This window comes from Pseudopodoces humilis, chromosome 6 (assembly GCF_049639895.1).
Source record: "Pseudopodoces humilis isolate 2021_Gansu_Grassland_sample_001 chromosome 6, ASM4963989v1, whole genome shotgun sequence".
Lineage (NCBI taxonomy): Eukaryota > Metazoa > Chordata > Aves > Passeriformes > Paridae > Pseudopodoces > Pseudopodoces humilis.
This window is the reverse complement of record NC_142205.1, coordinates 43,108,010-43,127,624: the sequence shown is the minus strand read 5'-3', so window position 1 is coordinate 43,127,624 and position 19,615 is coordinate 43,108,010. Positions and strand designations below refer to the sequence as shown.

The 19,615-nt window shown below is 40.7% G+C and overlaps 1 protein-coding gene across 3 annotated transcripts in view; it reads right to left on the bottom strand.

Annotated features, from left to right (window-relative positions):
- Positions 1-19,615, bottom strand: part of FBXW7 (F-box and WD repeat domain containing 7) — a 191,204-nt gene that overhangs the window by 16,317 nt on the left and 155,272 nt on the right. For all 3 annotated transcript variants that reach the window (XM_088056922.1, XM_005517555.3, XM_005517556.3), the window contains 3 exons: positions 14,312-14,394; positions 11,079-11,220; positions 3,755-3,889 (listed from right to left, as the gene is read on the bottom strand). In XM_088056922.1, the coding sequence (XP_087913048.1) occupies positions 3,755-3,889; positions 11,079-11,220; positions 14,312-14,394 (360 nt within the window). The remainder of the gene's footprint in view (positions 1-3,754; positions 3,890-11,078; positions 11,221-14,311; positions 14,395-19,615) is intronic.

The window sequence follows — 19,615 nt, the reverse complement described above, 5'->3', positions numbered from 1 at the left end:
TTTATGGATTGGGATGCAGTAGGATCAAGACATGTGACTTTAGTACAGCTTGTTATCGAAACCACAGGGCAAATCCTAATGAGCACCAGAAAGTGAATAGAAGATGGGCTTTTCCACATGACAAATCTCAAGTTTATTGGGAAAAATTCAGACCTTGTCTGACTGATCTAAGCCATATAGTGACCATGGTAAAGCCCCCAAAATCTCCACATCTCCATGAAGCCTTAAACAGAGGCATATAAATCACAATCCAAAACACAAGGACAGCTATCATTAAGGGTGTGATGACCAAGTGTGGCTTTTCTACTTGACAGCAACAATGCAACTCCCTAGTCATGGAAAATAAGTGTAAGATGCAAGAAAGTCACAGGAAATGCACAGAGTCCCTAAAAACTCTGCAGAAAGAACAATATCGATAAACATTAATGCAGAGAACTACTAATATGCTGACACAGTGAGGTCTTTGTCAGTAATTAATAGGATGCAGAAGCTGTCAAGGAAATCAGATCACCCACTTTTACTTCTGTTTGCCATGTATTTTGTTTAGGATTTGCCATTTAATTTTTAGCTGAAGTTATGAGATAGGTAGACTAGATAGAATAGATAGATAGACAGACAGATAGATAGATAGACAGCTATAAACAGAATCTGCCCTTTAAAACAGCAAAGACTGACATTTACTAAGGAAGTCATAACTGCAGGCTGTTGACCTCAGCAGATTTTTGACTTTTATTTTGTAAGAAACAAAATGTTTCTAGTAATCTAGACAAGGCAGTGACCGAGCAGGAAATAAAAATTCAGCACATCACAACTGTTTGAATTTTGGTTGCACACACATATTGTTTGCAAGTCATCACTTGCAGCTCATGGGGAGCACACAGGATTCCACATCTGAGGAGGTGCCTTAAATGCTGTGTCAGATCCTGTAGGCACTCCAGGCCACAAATCTGAAGAACCACTTTCTCTCCTTACTCAGGGAGTCAGCATTTGGGATCTGGTGTAAAGTTCTCTACTGGAGGAGCTGTACTTGTTCTTTTAGACTTTCTGTCTTCATTCCTGGTACATGAAATTATTGAAGAAGTGTTGTTTCCTAACACACATCACATAGACCTGCGTGTGACAAAACTCAAACATGATACAGACCCTTTCCATTTTCTGCTGAATATTCCTCAGTTGACAGCAGTTTGTATAAATATTACTTGTCCTATCTATACAGACAGACATTTGCTAAGCTGGTGTTAATTAAACCAATGAGCCAACTGATTCTAAACCAGGTTAAATATGGGTAACATTTATTTTAGACTACATTTATCTAAACAGTCATCAATGGTCAACACAGCCCACAGCTGACTTTAGGATTAGCAGTGGATAAAAGATGACATCCCTTTGTCTCAGCTCATGCATCTAGTTATAAGAAAATTTCAGGTAGCAAAGATCTGACCTTCAACTGAACTGGATTTAGGACTACTCTCTGTTGAAGTGTTAATAATACCCAACAGTAAGCAATCCCTTGCCTTTTTCTTCACTTACACACACAGAACCAACAACATTTCTATGGCTGATTCCAGCAAAACTCTTTATTTATTGGTTTCTCGACCCGATTTTCATAAATAAGTAATTTGAATAATTATTTTGAAAGTCTCAGCCAGCAAATGAGAGTATTTATTTCATATTAACTGTTTGACTGCCATTTTCTCAGGAGGAAAACAAACATTTCCATGGTTATTTGGCTTTTAAGTTACTGTCTTTGCATTGCGGACAATGGTTTTGAAGCAAAGCCCTCCTGTCCACATCATCTTCCTGCTCTGGTTTGGTAATAAAATCAGTGCATTGCATCCAACAGCACTGGAGATAACCACAGACATTAATGCAGAGCGACAGCCCAAGGGAGCGTGCTTTCACAGGATGCTGGCTTCGCTGGGGAAGCCTCTTCATGGAATTACTGACCCCAACAACTCGCTCGTGCCCCCACAGCTCAGAGCGTCGCCCCCCACTGCAGCCAGCGCTCGGCAGCTGGGGACAGCCCTGCTGAGGACATCTGGGTGAGGGAACAGCACAGGAGGTGGTGGAGTCAGCTCAATGGCTTTTTTTAACTCGGGTAATTTTGGTGACAGTGACTCGGGGTTAGGAAGAAAAAATTATCCAAGCCAACTTCACTGGTGAAGTCAGCCTGTCATGAAGCTACACATTACAATATTCTGGTTTCAAGAGGCAGGAAACCCACTAGAAATAAATAAATTAAACATTAGTAGTTTACAGGGGAGTGAAGAAACCTAGGTGAGGAAGTTTTGCTGCTAAGTACTGTATTTTTTCTGTGGAGAAATTGTGAAAACTGAAATTATAATATGATCTTTAGTTACATGGTAACTAGATCACTGGCTGCACTTCAATGAGTATTGCCACCAAATCATGCAAAGAGAACTGATCTCTTGAGTTACCAATTCTCTGTTAAATTTCCAGACTGAATAGATGCAGAAGTGGCATCTATCTGTCTCTTCAAAATATAAAGTCTCTTCTATCTCTTCAAAATATAAAGTCTTGTTGCCTTCTTCTGCCTCTGATGTTTTGGGCAGCTTTTCTAGAAATATGGCAAACATGCAAAGGTGCTGCAGAACTGTTCTCCTCTCCCAATGTCCTCTCCACTCCCTGAGAAGGCTGCTGCAGGAATTACTCCTCTAAATAGTAATCTCAAGTCCTGTGTACTAAGTTAATACTTGCTGCATAAATTGATTCCAACCCTTGCAAATGCCAGGCAGCAAGGGAAGGCTGTGACACTTCCAGACTTGTGAAGATATGACAGTGTAGTAAAAGAAAGAAGGCTTTTGTACATGCAAGTATTCAAAAATAGGATATATGCCAGAAAAGAGTGTCAAAGAACAGAGACATGAAACAGTCTCCAGGTAATAAAATCATGTCAAACATAGCAACCAAATACAAACACCAGAATAACTTAAAAGAATTTGCTTTGCAAAGTGTTAGGAACTGAGACTTAACTCCCTAAAATCAATCAAGGTGAGAAGTACTATTTAAAAGTCAACTAAAATACATTTATTCAATAACTGCAGCAAATTGGGTTTATAACCTTGCATATCCACCCTCATGTTCTAGTTGTGATGACATCACAAATTACTCTTGTGTGGACGGCATTTAGTTACACACACCGAAATCTAAATCTCAGTTTCTCTTTAACTGGATACAACATGATCTGATTTTCAGTGATGGATTTACTGTAAGATGTCTGCTTAATTACAGTTTGGCTTAATCCTTAGTAAGAAGTGCTTTTCTGGGTTTGCTTTTGGTTTATTTCGTAGAGATTTTAGGGTTTCATTTGTCTAAAGTAAAATCAAAAAATAACATTAACAAAACACTCACCACTTACAGCATTAAAAATAATGCTTACACTCACAGGATAATGTGCAGAGAGGTCTTACATCCAGAGGAACTTTTTTGTGTGTGTGTGTGCCCTAACAGAATTAGTTCCCAAAAAAAAGCACTATTGGCCCAATTAAGATAGATATTTTTAGAGCTATTGGGATTTTGTTTAAAGGGGTCATCTGTATTTCCAAGTATCTAAATGCTATTAAGAGATAGAGATCTATCAACCTAAAATTACAGTAGCCATGCTATGGCAGTGTTCCAAACTGTGAACCTCTAACATGAGTTTACATCACCATGTTGGCAAAATTAGCACAGAAGTTTTCTAAAGATGGCAGCCAATGCACTTCACAATCCAATATTATCCCATAATTCTCACCTCTTTTGGGAGCAAGGAAATGAAGTCTCTTTGAAACTGGGGCTCTATCACTTGCATCATGTGTTTTACTTGTGTTGGTTCACAACTATCAATGAGTTCATCTAAAGCAAGTAACTTCTCTGGTCCGCTCCAGCTCTGCAAGGGAAGAAGAAAAAGAAGCAGTGAGCTTTGTTTAACAAGCTGCTTTGGTTTATATCAGTAAGTGCCACTGCTGTGCCAATAAGGCAAAATTAAGTTTCCCCATCAAACTATATACAAGCATATAAAAAGCCAGGAGATAAATGCTCATGCTAATGACACAAAAATGAGGAGTTAATCAACACAAAATATTCAAAATTACTACACTAATTCATAAGCTAAGAAAGGATTTGTTATACACACACATACGGATTGGCAATTAAATAGATAATAATATTTAGTAATAATAATTGAATTAATTAAGCTTCTTTTGAAATTGATGAAATCTACACACATGCTACAGACAACTGAGGGGTTGCAACAGAATGAACTCCCTTTCTTTATTGTGCATTCAAGTGAGATGACAGCTTTTAACCTCCATGTTTCAGCTGGTAGACCAAAAATCTTGAAATAAGAGGAGAGTAAAGAACTTTCTTGAAAAGTACATTAGCTTACTGTCTGCTCATTACTACAGTGTGTCCCTAAGTGCCAATGTTGTAATTTCAGAATCCTGGCTATAAACCAATGCATATTTTGTAAGTATCAATTTACACTTGAATAAACAGGGAATTTTGATTGGTAATTTTCTTACTCCACATTTTTACTAATGGGTGCTATAAGATTTGAAGATTTTAATAAGGCACTCAATTGGGAGCACAGCAGATTAGGAGCATCATTTGTAGGGGAAAAAATTAGTAACTTAATATACAGAGAACCTAAAAATCATGTCTGAAACTCATCTGTGCTCATCAAAGAGCTTTGATTCATTATGTGAAAACAATATAAAGAAAAAAAAGTTTACAGGAAAAAACAACAGCTACTGCTAGCTGATTTAGCAACAGAATTAGAGCACAAATAAAGCCTTAGAGAGAAAATGAGACATCACAGTTTTTGAGAGCAGATTCACATTCCTATTCTCAAATGTCTTCTAGAGTGACATTTACAAGTAAATTAGAACATACAAATGATATTACAGTTACGATAAGAGGCTAACTGAAACTTAAAAAAAAGGGCAAGATACCTTACAATTTAGATTTCTATATTAATCTGCCATGTGTCTCAGGACTTTTACTACTCATGCTGTAAATTTCTGTTCCCTGGATTTGACTCTGACAATTCACTCTAGTCTCCAGAATGCTACAATGTTTGTGTACTGCGCAGTTTCTGCAGAACAATAAGGCAAGTGAAGAAGAAGGTGGAATTTCTGAAAGTGAAAGCAAAGCAGATAAATACCCAGCTTTACTCGATGTAGAAAGATCACCATATTGTATAATTTCTCCCTAATTAAAACATCAAAATATTTTAAATGTCAGTAGAAGTGTCATTTACCCAAACAATGGCCCAGGGGACTTTCAGGTGACCCGAGTCCCTTAGGGCAGTGGAGGTGGCTCTATTATGGAGCGAGCACTCTCTGGCACTGCCGTGGGAGCAGCCGTGCACAGCAGCTGCCTCACCCCACTGCCATGCCCTTGCCCTGCAGCAAATGTGTGCCGGGTACTACCCTAATGGAGGAGGAAGTTCCTGACCTGCGCCTTTCCACACACTCTGGGCAACTGGTAAAATAGTTTAAGCTGGTAAGAAAACATTCCCCATCCACCTGTGTGTATGCAGTGTCACCGTGGGAGATGAGGGTTTCCACATCTCCTACCCAATACCTCAGAATATTACAAAGAAACAAGATTGTCTCAGCCAAAGTTGCAGCAGTGCTGTTATAAACAGCTTTTATTGTAAATTTCTTTCAATAGAAACATTTGCATCACAGAGCAGTTCTCCATAAATCATGCACTGAAGAACTGTTTATCTCACCAACTTTCCAACTGCTGTTTGTTTCATTAACCCACAGCTTAGCTGTGTAATGTTAGGTACAAACATTTGCAGTCTTTAATTTCATCTGTCAGCCATGTTTGAATTTAGGAGAATTAAAAAGGGGGAAAGTAATACTTGTGCTACTTCCTTGTAACATAAGATTCCAAGGTCAGTCTTCCCCTAATTTATAAGCAGCTACATTTACTAAATTAGAACAACTCCACCTGAAGAGCACTGTTTGCTGCTGTGGCAAATGTTGCTAGCAGTTCCCAATGTGTTATTGATTACTAATGTCACTGTATGCTATCTTAATCGGTAACTCTCTTACACTTAGTTGGCTTTTAAAACTTAATACAGATCCAGACGGAAAAGGGAAAAGATTCAAGAATGGGAAAGAGTTGCTAATGACTAAAAGCAGAACCCTCTTTTATCTGTCCATCATCATTAGGGGATGGGTACAGGCAGCTTCCTACAGATCTTAAGCAATCAATTGCTACAAAATGTTGTCTCTAAGACATTGTCCCCTCAGTCTTTTACTTAAACAAATAAACCTCCAGCTACAGCTGGTAAGGGGTCTCTGAGGGAAATGTGTGGCATGGAAAACTGGGAGGAAGCCTTGCCAGATGAACACAACTGTTTGCATTAATGAAGACGAGACTAGTATCAGTTTCTGGGCCTTGTAGCTTGATCCATTTGCAAGAAAACTGCATGTAGCTCATTAGGCAGGAAGGATAAGGGGTAACTTTGTGACTTTGATGACAAACAACAGTGAACAAATGTTGCAAAAGAGAAAGAAAAAGTAACTGTGTGCCAAACAGTTTGCAAAGTTTCAAATCTTGTTGATGACCAGAGACTTTTGAGAAAGGTGGCGTGGAGACCAGACACCTTGGATTTCCACCAGGATTTCTTCCCTTTCAAATTGAGGATCCTTGTAAAGAATATACTTTATCTTTAAAATACTTTTGATTAATTGTCTTCCTTTGCTTTCCTTTCAGTCTTCAAAACTGAAGTTTAATGTAAAATTAAACTAAAGCTTTTATTATGGGCAGAGGTTTCCTTAGAAAAGGTAACTCCAGGATTCATTCACACAGCCTTTGGGAAGCCAGCAGGGCTCACTGATACTGCTCTTTGAATGACTTCAGAAACCTAAAGAAACATATCCCCTCTTTCCTCCCATATTTCAGGATTTGTCAGCCAAAGCCTTTTGTCTGTTCATACCATTTCCTCATCCAGTAAAGCAGCTGCTGCAACAATGGCAGTACCTAACTGAAAACCATCCCCTCTTTTCCTCCTTCACTACTCTGGGTAAATGTCTCCCCTTGCTTACTATCAATATAAACCACATTTTTGCTGCTTCTACAACTTCCACCCCATACCTTCTGTCTGACCTGCCACCTGTTTTTTTATCATCATCTGTTTCTGCACCTCTCCTCTTCCATTACCTGCACTCTTCTATTGCTCAGCTCTCATCTGCTACCTTCAATTTGTACAATTACAGCTTGTAGCAATTATATCCTTTTGCTATAATAGGTATGTTAAAGACAATCTATTTTAAAGAGTTTAACTTCAGGGTGCTGTTCTCCTTTACTAAGTTCTGTTAATGGCGGTCTGTCATTACTGAGACCTGCAGAAGGGCTCTTCTTGGAGCCTGTTTCTGTCCAGCTCTTGGATCAGTTATCGAAAATCCTGCCATCCCCCAACTTGAGGGTATCTCAGTCTGGATAAAGATAGCATGTAAGCCCTGAAAGAAACACCATCTACAGCTGTAGAGCTGAGCAGCAAGTAGTTTGTCACACCAGGAGGGACTTGGGAGCAGCCAGTGCTGAAGTCCCCTCATTGGCCCAGAGTCCCAGTCGCCAGTCTGGTCCCCGGGGCCGAACATTTGCAGCACATATGATGGGCCTTGTCTAGAGGAGATGTGACTGGCTCGGACCCTACATCCCTGCTAGAGGTTGGATAAGGTAGACTTTCTCCTGAAACCAGTTGAATTTGTATGTAACAGAACTGTCGCGAGAGCCAAACCAAAGGGAAATAAGCAGGGACGGGCTGGAGACCGGCTCTAAGTCTGCAGGACTCCTCTGAAATGAAACATTAATGGTACCAAGAGGGGCACAAAGCTGTAGTGCAGATCCCTCCAGAGCTGCATGTAGGGGTTACACAGAAACTCCAAGCTTTGACCTCGTCCCACCACAAGGCACAGAGCAGAAAATGCTGCAATGCTGGTTATGGTACAATCTTTACTGCCTGCTTCTCATAAGAGGTGGACTACTCAATTTTACATGTACTCATTCCTGAACATCTTTGGAATGGAGAATGGTAAGCAATTTGAATTTAGGTGACTAAGCAAACTATTTATGTTAAAAAAAAAAAAAAAAAAAAAAAAAAAAGAAGAAAGGGAACGGTGCTCTTGTCAGCCAGATACAGCAAAAGCATTTTGGACACTCTAAACTGCTGTGAAAAAAAAATGCTTCCAGTTGTAGGTAAAGTGATAGCATTCACTAGTTATTCAATGTGATTACCTGTATTAGTAGGTATGGAACAATTTTTCAAAATCAATTTTCCATAAAAATGCCATTTTTTAATAAATTACTTAAATTAAAAAATCCAACGCCCTAAGTATATGAAGTAGAAAGAATGGAGAGCTCAGTAATTTTTAAAGCAAATACCAACTCTGACTGAACTTAGCATCCAGCTGACTTTGTTACCTTATGGCAAACAATTTGGTGACTTAAAACTTCTTGTAAAGGAAGAAATTATGTAAAGACACACTTGGGCACTGGGTTTTAAAAACCCTTAAGAGTGGATTTTAAAAAGACCTGAAGAGCCACTGCAAACCAGAAAAAAATAAATAGGCCTTTAAAAAATTAAGTCATTTGAATCTAATAGAATGGCTTTCTATTCTTCTTTCCAGACTCCATTGAAATCCATATACAACTTTATTTTTAAAGGGAAAGTGCAACTACACAACTGTTTCTCCCTTTAGCATTATTTTGTTATTTTCAAATAAAAGGCTTAGATCAACCATAAAATGTAAGAACAGGAAGTACATATAAAAAGTAAATTTAAAAAAGCCCTTAGAGGCCATCTTAAGTTTTCTTAACATTTGCAGAGTGTTCTTGATTTTATCTGAAAAGATAACACAGGAGAAGAACTGAAGGCAAATGTACAGGTGACAATCCTCAAAAGAGCTAAGTATCACTGTCAGCTTCTGTGCCAAAGAACAGTTTTACCTGAAACAGTACATATGTCCCCCTAATATGCCTCCAGAAATTTAGCTTTAAAATTAACTGGAAATATAATTTCAAATAAAATAAGAGCACTGTTAAGCTGGACTAGCAAGTACACAGTAGATGAAGAAAGCTCTCCCATTCCTGTTTCTCTAGAGGCAAAACTTTGTATTGCAAGAATGATGCTACATGTGCCATTTAATCCTGCCCTTTGGGCAGAGCTACCTCCCCTACGAATGTGCTTTTATCATTCAGCTGTTTAAGACTTGCCCCTTTCATGAAACTCATGTGAAAAATAAGCACATAGAAAATGAGGAGGCAAGCAGATATAACACTGAGATAGAGCTCCGTGGCTCTGAAAGCTTTTCATTCAAAAGTAAGGGACTCCCTTTTGTGAATACAATAAAAACTACCAGTGACAGATGTGATCAATAAGTGCTGCTCAATGATCTCCACTTAGGAGAGAGAGGCCTCTCTCTCTCTCTCTCAATAGTATAGATCAACATTTAGGCATTTAATACTGCAACTAAGTATTTTGACAAGTTGAAAGTATCTAAATATAGATGTATTAAAACATGTTTTCTGCATTACACACTGTACACATTTGTCTACATAGGCAAAATTTCATGAGTTTACAGACTGCTTATCCAAACAGCCAATAGCCTTGCTCCTACTGTCATGGGTGTCTGCACCACTCAAACACTTCAGCCTTTCCTAATCTTTTTCAAAAATATGTAACTATCACTAACTATCAGTCTTACATAAAGAGATGTTACATTTTGTCAGTAACAAAGTAGCTTTTGTTAGTACAAATGTTTTAACAAAATGTTAAAATACAATGTAGTATTACATTTCCATATATATATATATGTAGTACCGTTCAAATATGATTCTCAGGGGTTAAAAAGACATATTTCTATGAACAGTCTCAAAAAAGATACACCACAGTAATTAAATGTGAATATTTTTAAGAAATTGAATGATGTGTACAAGAATCTTAATTTCAAGCTTCCACTGGTTTGAGTAGATCATAAATGTGTAAAAATGAAGAGGAAAGAGGTTCTACATTATTATTTTAATGTTCAGAACTGACAGTGATTGAGATCAATGGTATTATGTGGCAGCATGAATCAAGCCAAAAGCACACTTCTGCCTGCAAAATTGTATGATAGATACCTGTATCTACAATATTGTTCTTTTATCTTTGCCTGTTACAGTAATTGAAACAATGCCTGTATTTGTTAGTTGCTCCTTTTGAAAATGCTTTTAGAAGGAACAGTTTATTAATCAAGATAGAAAGACATAATATTTCCATTTTTCAAATCAATGACTAAGACTCATCCCTGCTTCTTAAAAATACAGAGCAAGATGTTAAGAGCTCCATGGTACAGGTTGTGGACCAGTAGCAGAAGCCCGCCCCAAACTTTGCTTGTATTAACATACACAAAATTGGCTCAGGTGCTCCGTAACTGGTGTCCAGGCAGATTTCAGTTTCAACCTGTGCAAGTGGTCCATAGCATTGTCCTTCACATCTCTTTTGTCCAGATAAGTAAGTTTTAGGCATAGCTGAAGGCATTTTAAAAGACCCAAAAACCCTCTCTCCCTTCCTTCCCTCCCTCCCTTCAGCTGTGTACACATGTGCTGGCTGACATGCTCAGTACACAGAGATCAGTAAAAATACACACTGCGTTTCCTTTTAATCTATTTTTGATAAACTTTTCTTTCTATTCTTAGAAGACAGCAGACTTGTGATGAATCTAGTGCTCTAACAGCACTGAAGCAAACTATGCACCAAAGCTTGCTAGTCTCAAGCGAAAATAGCTTCAGGCCGTGCAGGTAGCCCTTACATGTTGGACAGACTTTGCAGAAAATGTGAAAGCATTAAATGGGAAGGATTATGTTATTAAGAAACCAGTTAAAGCTGTTATTTTTTGCTGAAATAGGGAACAAATATTCCTTAAAGTTGATGCCCATTTGTTATTGCAGGAGAACACAAAATCAATGGCAGAGACATTCTGGGATGTATAAGGAGGACCAACTCTACTGAAGCACTCCCTTCCATAAACCATGGAGGCAGAGTTGCTTCAGATGCTTATTTCTGCAGGCATGGTTACCTGAAACATTTTCAGCCATTCCTGGAGGCCCGACGGTGGCTGCACGGATGTAATGCGGCGCCGCTGCTGCCCCTGGCCGTTGGCTGCCCGCAGGTCCCCAAACGTCGTCGGTGTGGCAGAACATGGCACCAGCCCCGTGGTACTGCCATACAAATGAAAAGTGACAGCCATATGTAAAACACAGAGGAAAAATTCACAAGAGAACCAAAAATCCAGTACATAATTATTGCAACAATTGCAACTATTACTTCAACTCTTTAGCTTCGCGCGAAAGCATTAAGGTGAAGAATTTTTCTGCTGGTCAGTCAAGAGGTCAGACTCCCACTTGGATAAATCTGCCTGCTTCTACCACTGCAGTGCTAGCCCTCTATCTGTGGGAGAAATAGGGATCACATTTCAAGGCTGAAAAATTATCACTCTGTTAACTGGCCTGAAAGTTGTGTGTAAAGATACAGGTTTACACATTCCTTGCCGAAGTATTTCCTTTCCTTCTGGGCTACGCTGCTGCCTTCTGACTGGGGATGTAGGAAGCCAGATCTCAGAGTTCCACCTGTATGTGAAATGTGCTAGCACTGCTTCATCTCCAAACAGAAAGGAAAAAAAAAAAGTACCTATTTTTAGGTTTTAATATATTTTGTTGACAAAGAGCTAGTAACATCAAGCAGTTCTAGTGGCTTAGTGGTCTGGAATTGGGCTTTGAAACACTCTACACAGTCTTTTAAAGTTAGTGTGTTGATGGAATGACACAGGAATTAAGGGGGGGGGGGGTGTAAAGTGAAAAGGAGCCAAAGGTGCTCTCTGAATCACAGTTTGATTTTTTCACTCTGACATGTTAAAAACCAGCTCATTCATATGGAATGGAGCTTTTAAAAGAGCTGGGATTAAGCTACTATTGTGGAAGTCTAAAGAAATACAGCTGACTGTGTTTTCTGGTTTGGGTTTTTTTTTGTTTGGTTTGGTTGTTGTTTTTTTCAATTTTGGGTTTGGGGTTTTTTTGTTTTGTTGTTTTGTTGTTTTTTTTTTACATAATGTAAAGTACTTAGTCCACAGAATATCAAAGCTCTATTCCCTAGCAGGAAACATGGAACCCCAGCAGTATTTGCACAAGCATCAACACTTTAAATACAGTGTGAGACTCCAAAAAACTCTCTGCTTTTTTGTAGGATAAACCCAGCTTTTTAGTAGGCATGAGCTTAGAGGGTTTACTGATTTTTCAGTGGCTACAGGAATAGCTTTAAATGATGCAGGGCAAGTTCATTTTAATATTTACCTCATTATGCTCTACAAATATTTCACTCTACTCTTCCTTATTCTGAAGGACAATCATAGCATGTCCTAACATTTACCCAAACTGGTCAAGAAAAGTAAAGATTGGTTTGAGCAGGCCTATTTTTAACTGTTCATTTTGCTGAGTAATAACAGAAACTGAAGCTGGTACGAAAATACTGTTTCAGAGATGAAGGATCCTCTTAATGGCATTTGTTTACTGACTTTATCTGTTATATGCAAACAAAGTTCATCAGCTGGTCAATTTTAGAGTGCCTGATCCCAGGGAAAATGGAAACAAGCAGGCACAAGAACCGCATCATTTGCCTACATAATATTTAGATAAAACCAAATCAAAGAGCTTAAAAGAGGAGGATCAAATGTTATTTAAGGATTCTTTTATGCCAATAGCTACTCAAAATCCAAGCAATGTCAGTTAAAAATATTTTTAAAATAAAAATGTGATTTTACAGCTTAGTCATTTCTAATCACCTGCATAGAGATTCAGCACAAGGCCTATCATTCAAGGTCCAAAATAAGGCACTTGAAATTAGCTTCTATTGGTTCTGAGCAGTATGTAGCCTTGAACTTGCCCCAGTAGAACAGTTACACTTTACTTTCTTCTGCTGTAAACTGGCTCTCAGTCAAAAACAGTTACTCAAAACAGGATCTAAAAGGTTCTTTCCTTTGACCTGAGATTAAACCACAAGATATTTGTTCGTGCTTCATTTTTCCTCTAGGTTTTCATTCCCCTGAAACAACGAGTCAGGTCTCTGTGGAAGTTTGACAAATCCAGCAGTTCCTCTGAATCTGACAGACACACTCGATAAAAAAGCATACTTCCTTTGTTGCTGAACTGTTTAGTCTTCTGGGAGTGCAGAGAACTCCCAGGGTGTCACCTGAAGAAATTGTGTCCAACAAGAGTCCTTCCATTAGACTGACTCAGAAATCAGAAGATACCACCTGCAGGCTTGGGGGGATGTGGAAGCTGCAACAAGTGCCTCTCAGCAACAACACATCACCTCCTCTACTCTGCTGCAGCATTTACACATCTGAAAAGCAACCCTAGGACCTGCTGCCTAACTTTTTACTCATCACATAATAAAATTCTTAAAGGAAGAGAAATAAACTACTGTGCAAGAGCCATCAGTGACTGAACACTACTGTAGTGTGTTCAAAAGAAATGTAATTTCCAGAGAGCCTTGGGAGGCAAATGCAACACTCATGGGAGGGACGATGCTTATAGTGGGGGAAAAACGTAAAACAGTGTAAATTCAAACAGGATTGGAAGCAGTGTGACATCCAAGCACAATTGTTATGGCAACTACATAGTAAGAATACACTTGTAAGGCGTGCACCAACAGCCCTGCCCTGCTACTGCTGCTGATGGTTAGGAGTGCTTTACCCCACGAAGCACCTGACAGGAACAGCAGCAGGTATTTGTGCTTCCCGGTACCACACAGGAGTAGCAAGGAAGTGGACCAGAACCCACAATACTTTCACGTTGTGGACAGCAAGTATGTGTGTGTTCCTGTCAAGATCAGATGGTCTGCTCTGCCTACATGAATTTCCATTCTCTCATTCCTGTTACCATAGCAAAGTGATACATTTGATCACAGTTTTAATAGTCTTAGGGTTTATCGTTATGTCCCTTTTTAAAATCTGATTGACTTTATTTCCAAGAAAGCTCCAGCCCTCAAAAAGTCTCTTAAGTAAATGGGCATGCTATATTTAGAATGAAACACAAACCTCATCTGAAGAAATGCAAGTCTGGCTATTTCATTAAAGCTCATCTTCAGTTCACATAATTTAAATCAGCAAAGCAATATACAAATGCTGATACCACCTCTCCTTTGCTTTACAGTGTTTTAACATTAAGAGGAGCTTAATTAATCAGGCTCAGCAATTGGAAAGACAGGATATACGCAGGAATCAGGATCCAGTGATCTGTCATTGCATTTAATTACCTTGTGTATTCTGAGACTTTGCAGGGTTTCTTTCCCAGAGAGAAAGAACGGACCTCGGAGCCATGGTCCAACTTTCTCTTCATCTGCAAGGTGAGGGAAAAAGAGTAACAACACGGATTTAGTTACACAACCAACCTTACTTATGTGTACTTCTGTAAAATTAACACATTTTTACCTTCTACTTTTATACCAAATTTCAAAAAGTTGACACGCATAAAATTACTTAATGCAATGTTTTATTTTCTAAATTCAACAATATTTCATACATGTTTTATAGGGTGCATGTATATATTATTGCTCTTTTAGGGTCCAAAATCTATTAGAATTACATTATTTTAATTCCCAAATTGTGAAAAAGTGTGCAGAACTGTGTTAGTTTATTTTGTGTTGGTTTATTCGCTAAACTGTTCTTTCGCTGTCCTCCCAGAAGAGGAGGGAAGAAACTAAACCAAAGCCCTGGATTCTTTGTGTTCAGGTTCATTGCTTAGTCTCTCATTGAAATGGTTAAATTTAAGTAGCCTGTCTGCATTATAAACCATATTTATTTCATGCCTTAAAAAAAATTTAAAAAAAAATTTTAAATTACTGTATCTTTTCTTCTTTTACTTTTATTTTAAAGCTGTACATTGAAAATATTTATAAAACTGCAGTAAAACTGACAGATTAACCAGTATTTTTTTTCAAGAGGGGTAAGGATGAAAAACGCTACACCCCAGTCTCAAATGTCACCCGCAATTAGATATGATCAAAACCAAATAATGAGCAGGGCAGCTGCTAAAAGGGGAAGCCAGACTGCAAAAATTACCAAAGAGATGGAAACCAATGAAAGCCATATTTATCCAGGCAGACAAATAGAGATTACTTTCTACATATTTGGGTAATCTTTAACCACAGACTTTTGGACTAAATGAGACATACATGTGCCAAACGCAACTTCTGAGTTTTTGTTGGTATTCTTTTTTTATTTTGAGATGTGATACACCACAGCAGTTTAGCCAGCTGAAGAATGTTTACTGCTGTTTACAAGTGTGAGCTGCAAAATACATAAACTACTTGTATTATGTTTCAGACTCTAGTACAACCATTTGCTTCCTTTTTCTAAAAAATTTTGTGTTTAAGATGCAGTTTAAAAGTTGGCATCTTTCTTACACAACTTTGATTTGATCTTTTTAAATGTTGTATTATAACATAGTTATTTAACCATTTATTGAATCAGTCTACCTACCTAAAACAAAACACCCCAAACCAAGCAGGATTCTCTAAAGCTTAGGGTCCACCGACTTCTGTTGTGATTTTGGTTATTTATACTTTTAAAATACCCTTATGGCTTTAGCTAAGAACAGCCAATGAAGATCTCGTGTTCTGCTTTATTAGTGCTCACACAGGAAAGCTAAGGCTTGTTTTTACAGGAACAGCTACAACACAACCAGAAGAGCTTGCCTTGTAGCTGTGTTTTCTTGCCCATGCCTCACATGGGACACTCCACAGCATTTCACCAGACAAGCACTGAGCCAGAACAGCCCTGCATGCTGCCGAATCACCAGCCTCACCCTCGCTGCTTCCCCACGCCCCAGGAAGACCAGCCCCCCCCTGCTCCCCCCCAAAAAACCAGTTGCAAGGATCACTGAAAAATAATGGATACCATCTTTTATTGCTGGGCTAGGTGGGTGAGCCATCAAAATTATCGGAAGCGTAAGTCAGATGTTTGAGAACGAATTTCAGTATTTGATGATAGACTTTTCAGAAAGGATTTTTCCTGTTCAAGGAACATTTTTATTTCCAGCTTGCCTTTCTGAGAGGTTATTATCATCGTATTCCTCTTCTGCTTCTCATAAGAGGGAGATGCAGTTTTGCAAAAGCACATCTTAAAAATGAAAAGTAGAAAGCCTACAGCCAAATAATCGGCTCTGGTGACTTATTCTTTTGCGTTAGCGAAGAAAACAACATGCATTATGTTGCCTTATCGTGATTTCACCTGTTTCTTTTGGCTGAGTTTTTTTCAGACATTTTAGGCAACTTTCACATGAGGTCCACCACGCAGACTGACTTTCAGTATCTCAGAAGGTGCTAAGTAAATAGACGGTCAAAAATACCGTTTACCATATGAAGAAGATAAAACTTTCTCTACAGCACAGAGGTCTAGTGACAAGATTCACACATCGGTAAGGTCTCCGTGTAACCAAAACACAGAAACCGTCGAGCAAACATCCCTCTCAACATTTAATCTGTCGCTAGGAAAACACAACTCCTTCAGACAACGTTTATTCATCAAACTAACCGAGACTGCAGTATACCAAAAAAATTTAAAAGAGATATATATATATATATATATATATTTAAAAAAAAAAAAAAATGAAAAGAAGGGGCAGCAAACTGCATTCCGCATCGCCGCCCGCCACCAAGCGCTGGCAGCGCTCCCCGGCAGCGCACTGACTGCAGCTACGGCCGGGCGGCAGCCCCCGCCGCCGGCACGTCTGCGCCCGCGGACCGCCGCCGCCGCGGAGAACGCGCGGCCCCCGCCCGCCCCTCCCCGCGCCCCCGCCCTCCGCGGCCGCGCACCCACGGGGAGGGGACGGGGCGGCCACTCACTTTGTAGAAGATCATCTTGAGGGTGCCGTAGAAGCCCATGGTGTCGGCGCGCTTCCCCTTGCGCGGCGGCGGCGGCGGCGCCCCGCGGGCCCGGCGGCCGGGCAGGCGCTGGCAGTACAGCCCCTTCTCCGGCAGGTAGGTCACCGCCTCCCGCGCCGACATGCTCGGGCACGGCGGGCGGCGGCGGCGGCGGCGCTGCTCGGCCCGGCTGGCCCGGCCCTGCCCTGCCCTGCCTGCGCGGAGCGCGGCTCCCCCTGCCCGCCGCCCGCCTCCGCCCGCCCCCCGCGCCCGCCCCGTCCCTCCCTCCCCGCCCGCCTCCGCAGCGGCGGCGCGGCACTGCGGGATGCGCGGCCGGGAGGGACCCGCGGGCCCCGCCGCCGGGAACCCGCCCCCACCCCGCGCAGAGAACGAGGTGGGGGGGAGGGGAAATTAAAAAAAAAAAAAACCAGCCCCAGCGCTGAGTGGGTTTGGGGCTATTTCCCCTTTCACCTTCCCTGCCTCCCCCCTCCCGCCCCCTTCTCCCGCACCGCCTCCGAGGCAGGGGCTGCCCCCAGCCCTCGCTCTGTTCCCTCAGTGCCACTCACTCCGCGGTTTTCCAAGCGGGTGCAAAACAAGCTCATTTCCACTAATTATAATTATACCACCGCCCTCGGCGGGCCTGGCTGGACTCGTCCATGACTGCATTCCGTGGACAGACGCAAATTAGTCCTTCAAAAGTGCGGGTAATTTTAGAATAATTTGAAATGCACTACAGTTTTGCCAGGGAAAAAGATGCTGAAATACCCTCTATTGGCTAAACAATAGAATAAACGGCTTTTGAAGGTTTAGGAGTTGAAAGAGCCGAACCTAGCAATTATGTAATATACATTAAAATCCTAATCCAGAGCAGAGCCGCGGCGGAGCTGTCAGAGGCAGGAGCGGGGTTTCCCCAGCAGGGAGGCAGGCAGCTTTCCCCGCGCACCTGGAGCAGCCTGCGCGCACACACGCTCCCCTCTCCCGCACAAGGTAGCTCTTGGGCGGCAACAAGCCATCTTAGCTCGGGCTTCAAATCCTACGCAGGATTCTCACCTGAATTTCAGCGAAAGCATAAGGGAAACCCTTGGTAATTACTTGCTAAAGAACGCTCCTTTTTTGGTCATTGTTCACATCAACAAATCTGTCCAGTTCACCCTTACGGCTCGATTCAAGGGCATTGAAGTTCCTGACATATGGCTGGGCTCTCCGACAGATACCTGGAACCGGCACAGCAGCTGGGCAGCTTGATTTTTCTTTAGTTTCTATACGGAGAACTCAAGAGACTTCAGCTTCAGAAATTTTTCTTTTTTTTCTCCCTCCTGCAAAGTTTTCTGCCCAAGTTCAGAAAGAGTGTACCCTGAACATGATCTGAAGCTGCAGCATTCCCCTATAATTTTCCCCAGGTGCAGTGGAAACTGAAGATGCTCAGCAGCCCTCTGGACAGATACACTCAAACAGAAGGAAGCATGTAGCTTCCTACTGACCTGAGCCAGCGCCTTCCTACTTACCTGAGGGGAAACCATCTTCTTTATCACCCAAAGCAGTGCAAAAAAGGTTCTACCTTTATAGAACACGCATCTAAAGGAGTGGAAGCACTTTCTGTAAAAAAACATTAGCTTCCTCATTAGTACTTTAAAAAATCTCATATGTATTATTACTTAGCAATAGCTAAGTGTGGCAGGTGCTAGCACACCCAGCTAAGGTGAAATCACTACCCCCACAGCACAGAGATTCTGCCTCTGTCTGATGTGTCTCCCATCCAGCACTGAGTCCTCACAGTGTTTTTCATCTCCCAGTGAAAATGGTTCTGCCCGTCAAATCTTGGCATTTATGCCATTATCCATTAAACTGCAGTGCTGTATATTTTATGAGAACAAAATGGTCTTGAGTTGACTTCATACCTCAGATATGAACAGAGCTGTACATATCCCGGGAGACTATCACTTCTTCCCTTTGCTAGCACATCACATGCAAAGGGGAAGGGAAAAAAAACCCACAGGCTGCATATACACATTAAATGATCACAGGAAGCAAATTAATACTCAAATCATCAGAGTAAGAAAGAATTTGAACATTATCACTGTGAGGACTTGGAAGTACTTTATATATGCACTTGCCTAATGCCCTGTGATGCTTGCAGCTGTCTCTGCCCCTTCTCCCACCAGTGAATGCACTCGATGCAGAGAGGGGATGATGGCTACTCTTGCTCCAGCGCAGAAGCAGGAACAGGCAGGAAATCCCCAGGGATTAGCCTCTCCACCAGCCCAAAGGCAAGTGTAATCTGACAGCATGGCTAGATTTATCTTTTGAACAAAATTTGCTTCGGAATTAAGCAGTCAATGAGTTGAATAATAATTAGAAATTACTATTTTCCTCTCTTCTGGAGTACTACTATTGCAGATTACTTCTCTTTTGATCATGATTGGCAGATATTCTCTCATGGTAAAAAACCCCACTGACTTAACTACTAATCACTTTGCCACAGTCAGGACCCATGTAATAACCCCAACAATCATTTGCTAATGGTAGAAAACTTGGTATGTCAGGTACTTATTCTGCACAAAAGGTTTGGGTTTTTTCCTAATTTTAGATACAGATACCACAGACAGTCATGTCATTTGAACAATGACCATCTCTCATCTAGCAATCTGCCTTTCTCAGAGCAAAACCCAAAAATTGCACATGGTTATGGCTCTGCCT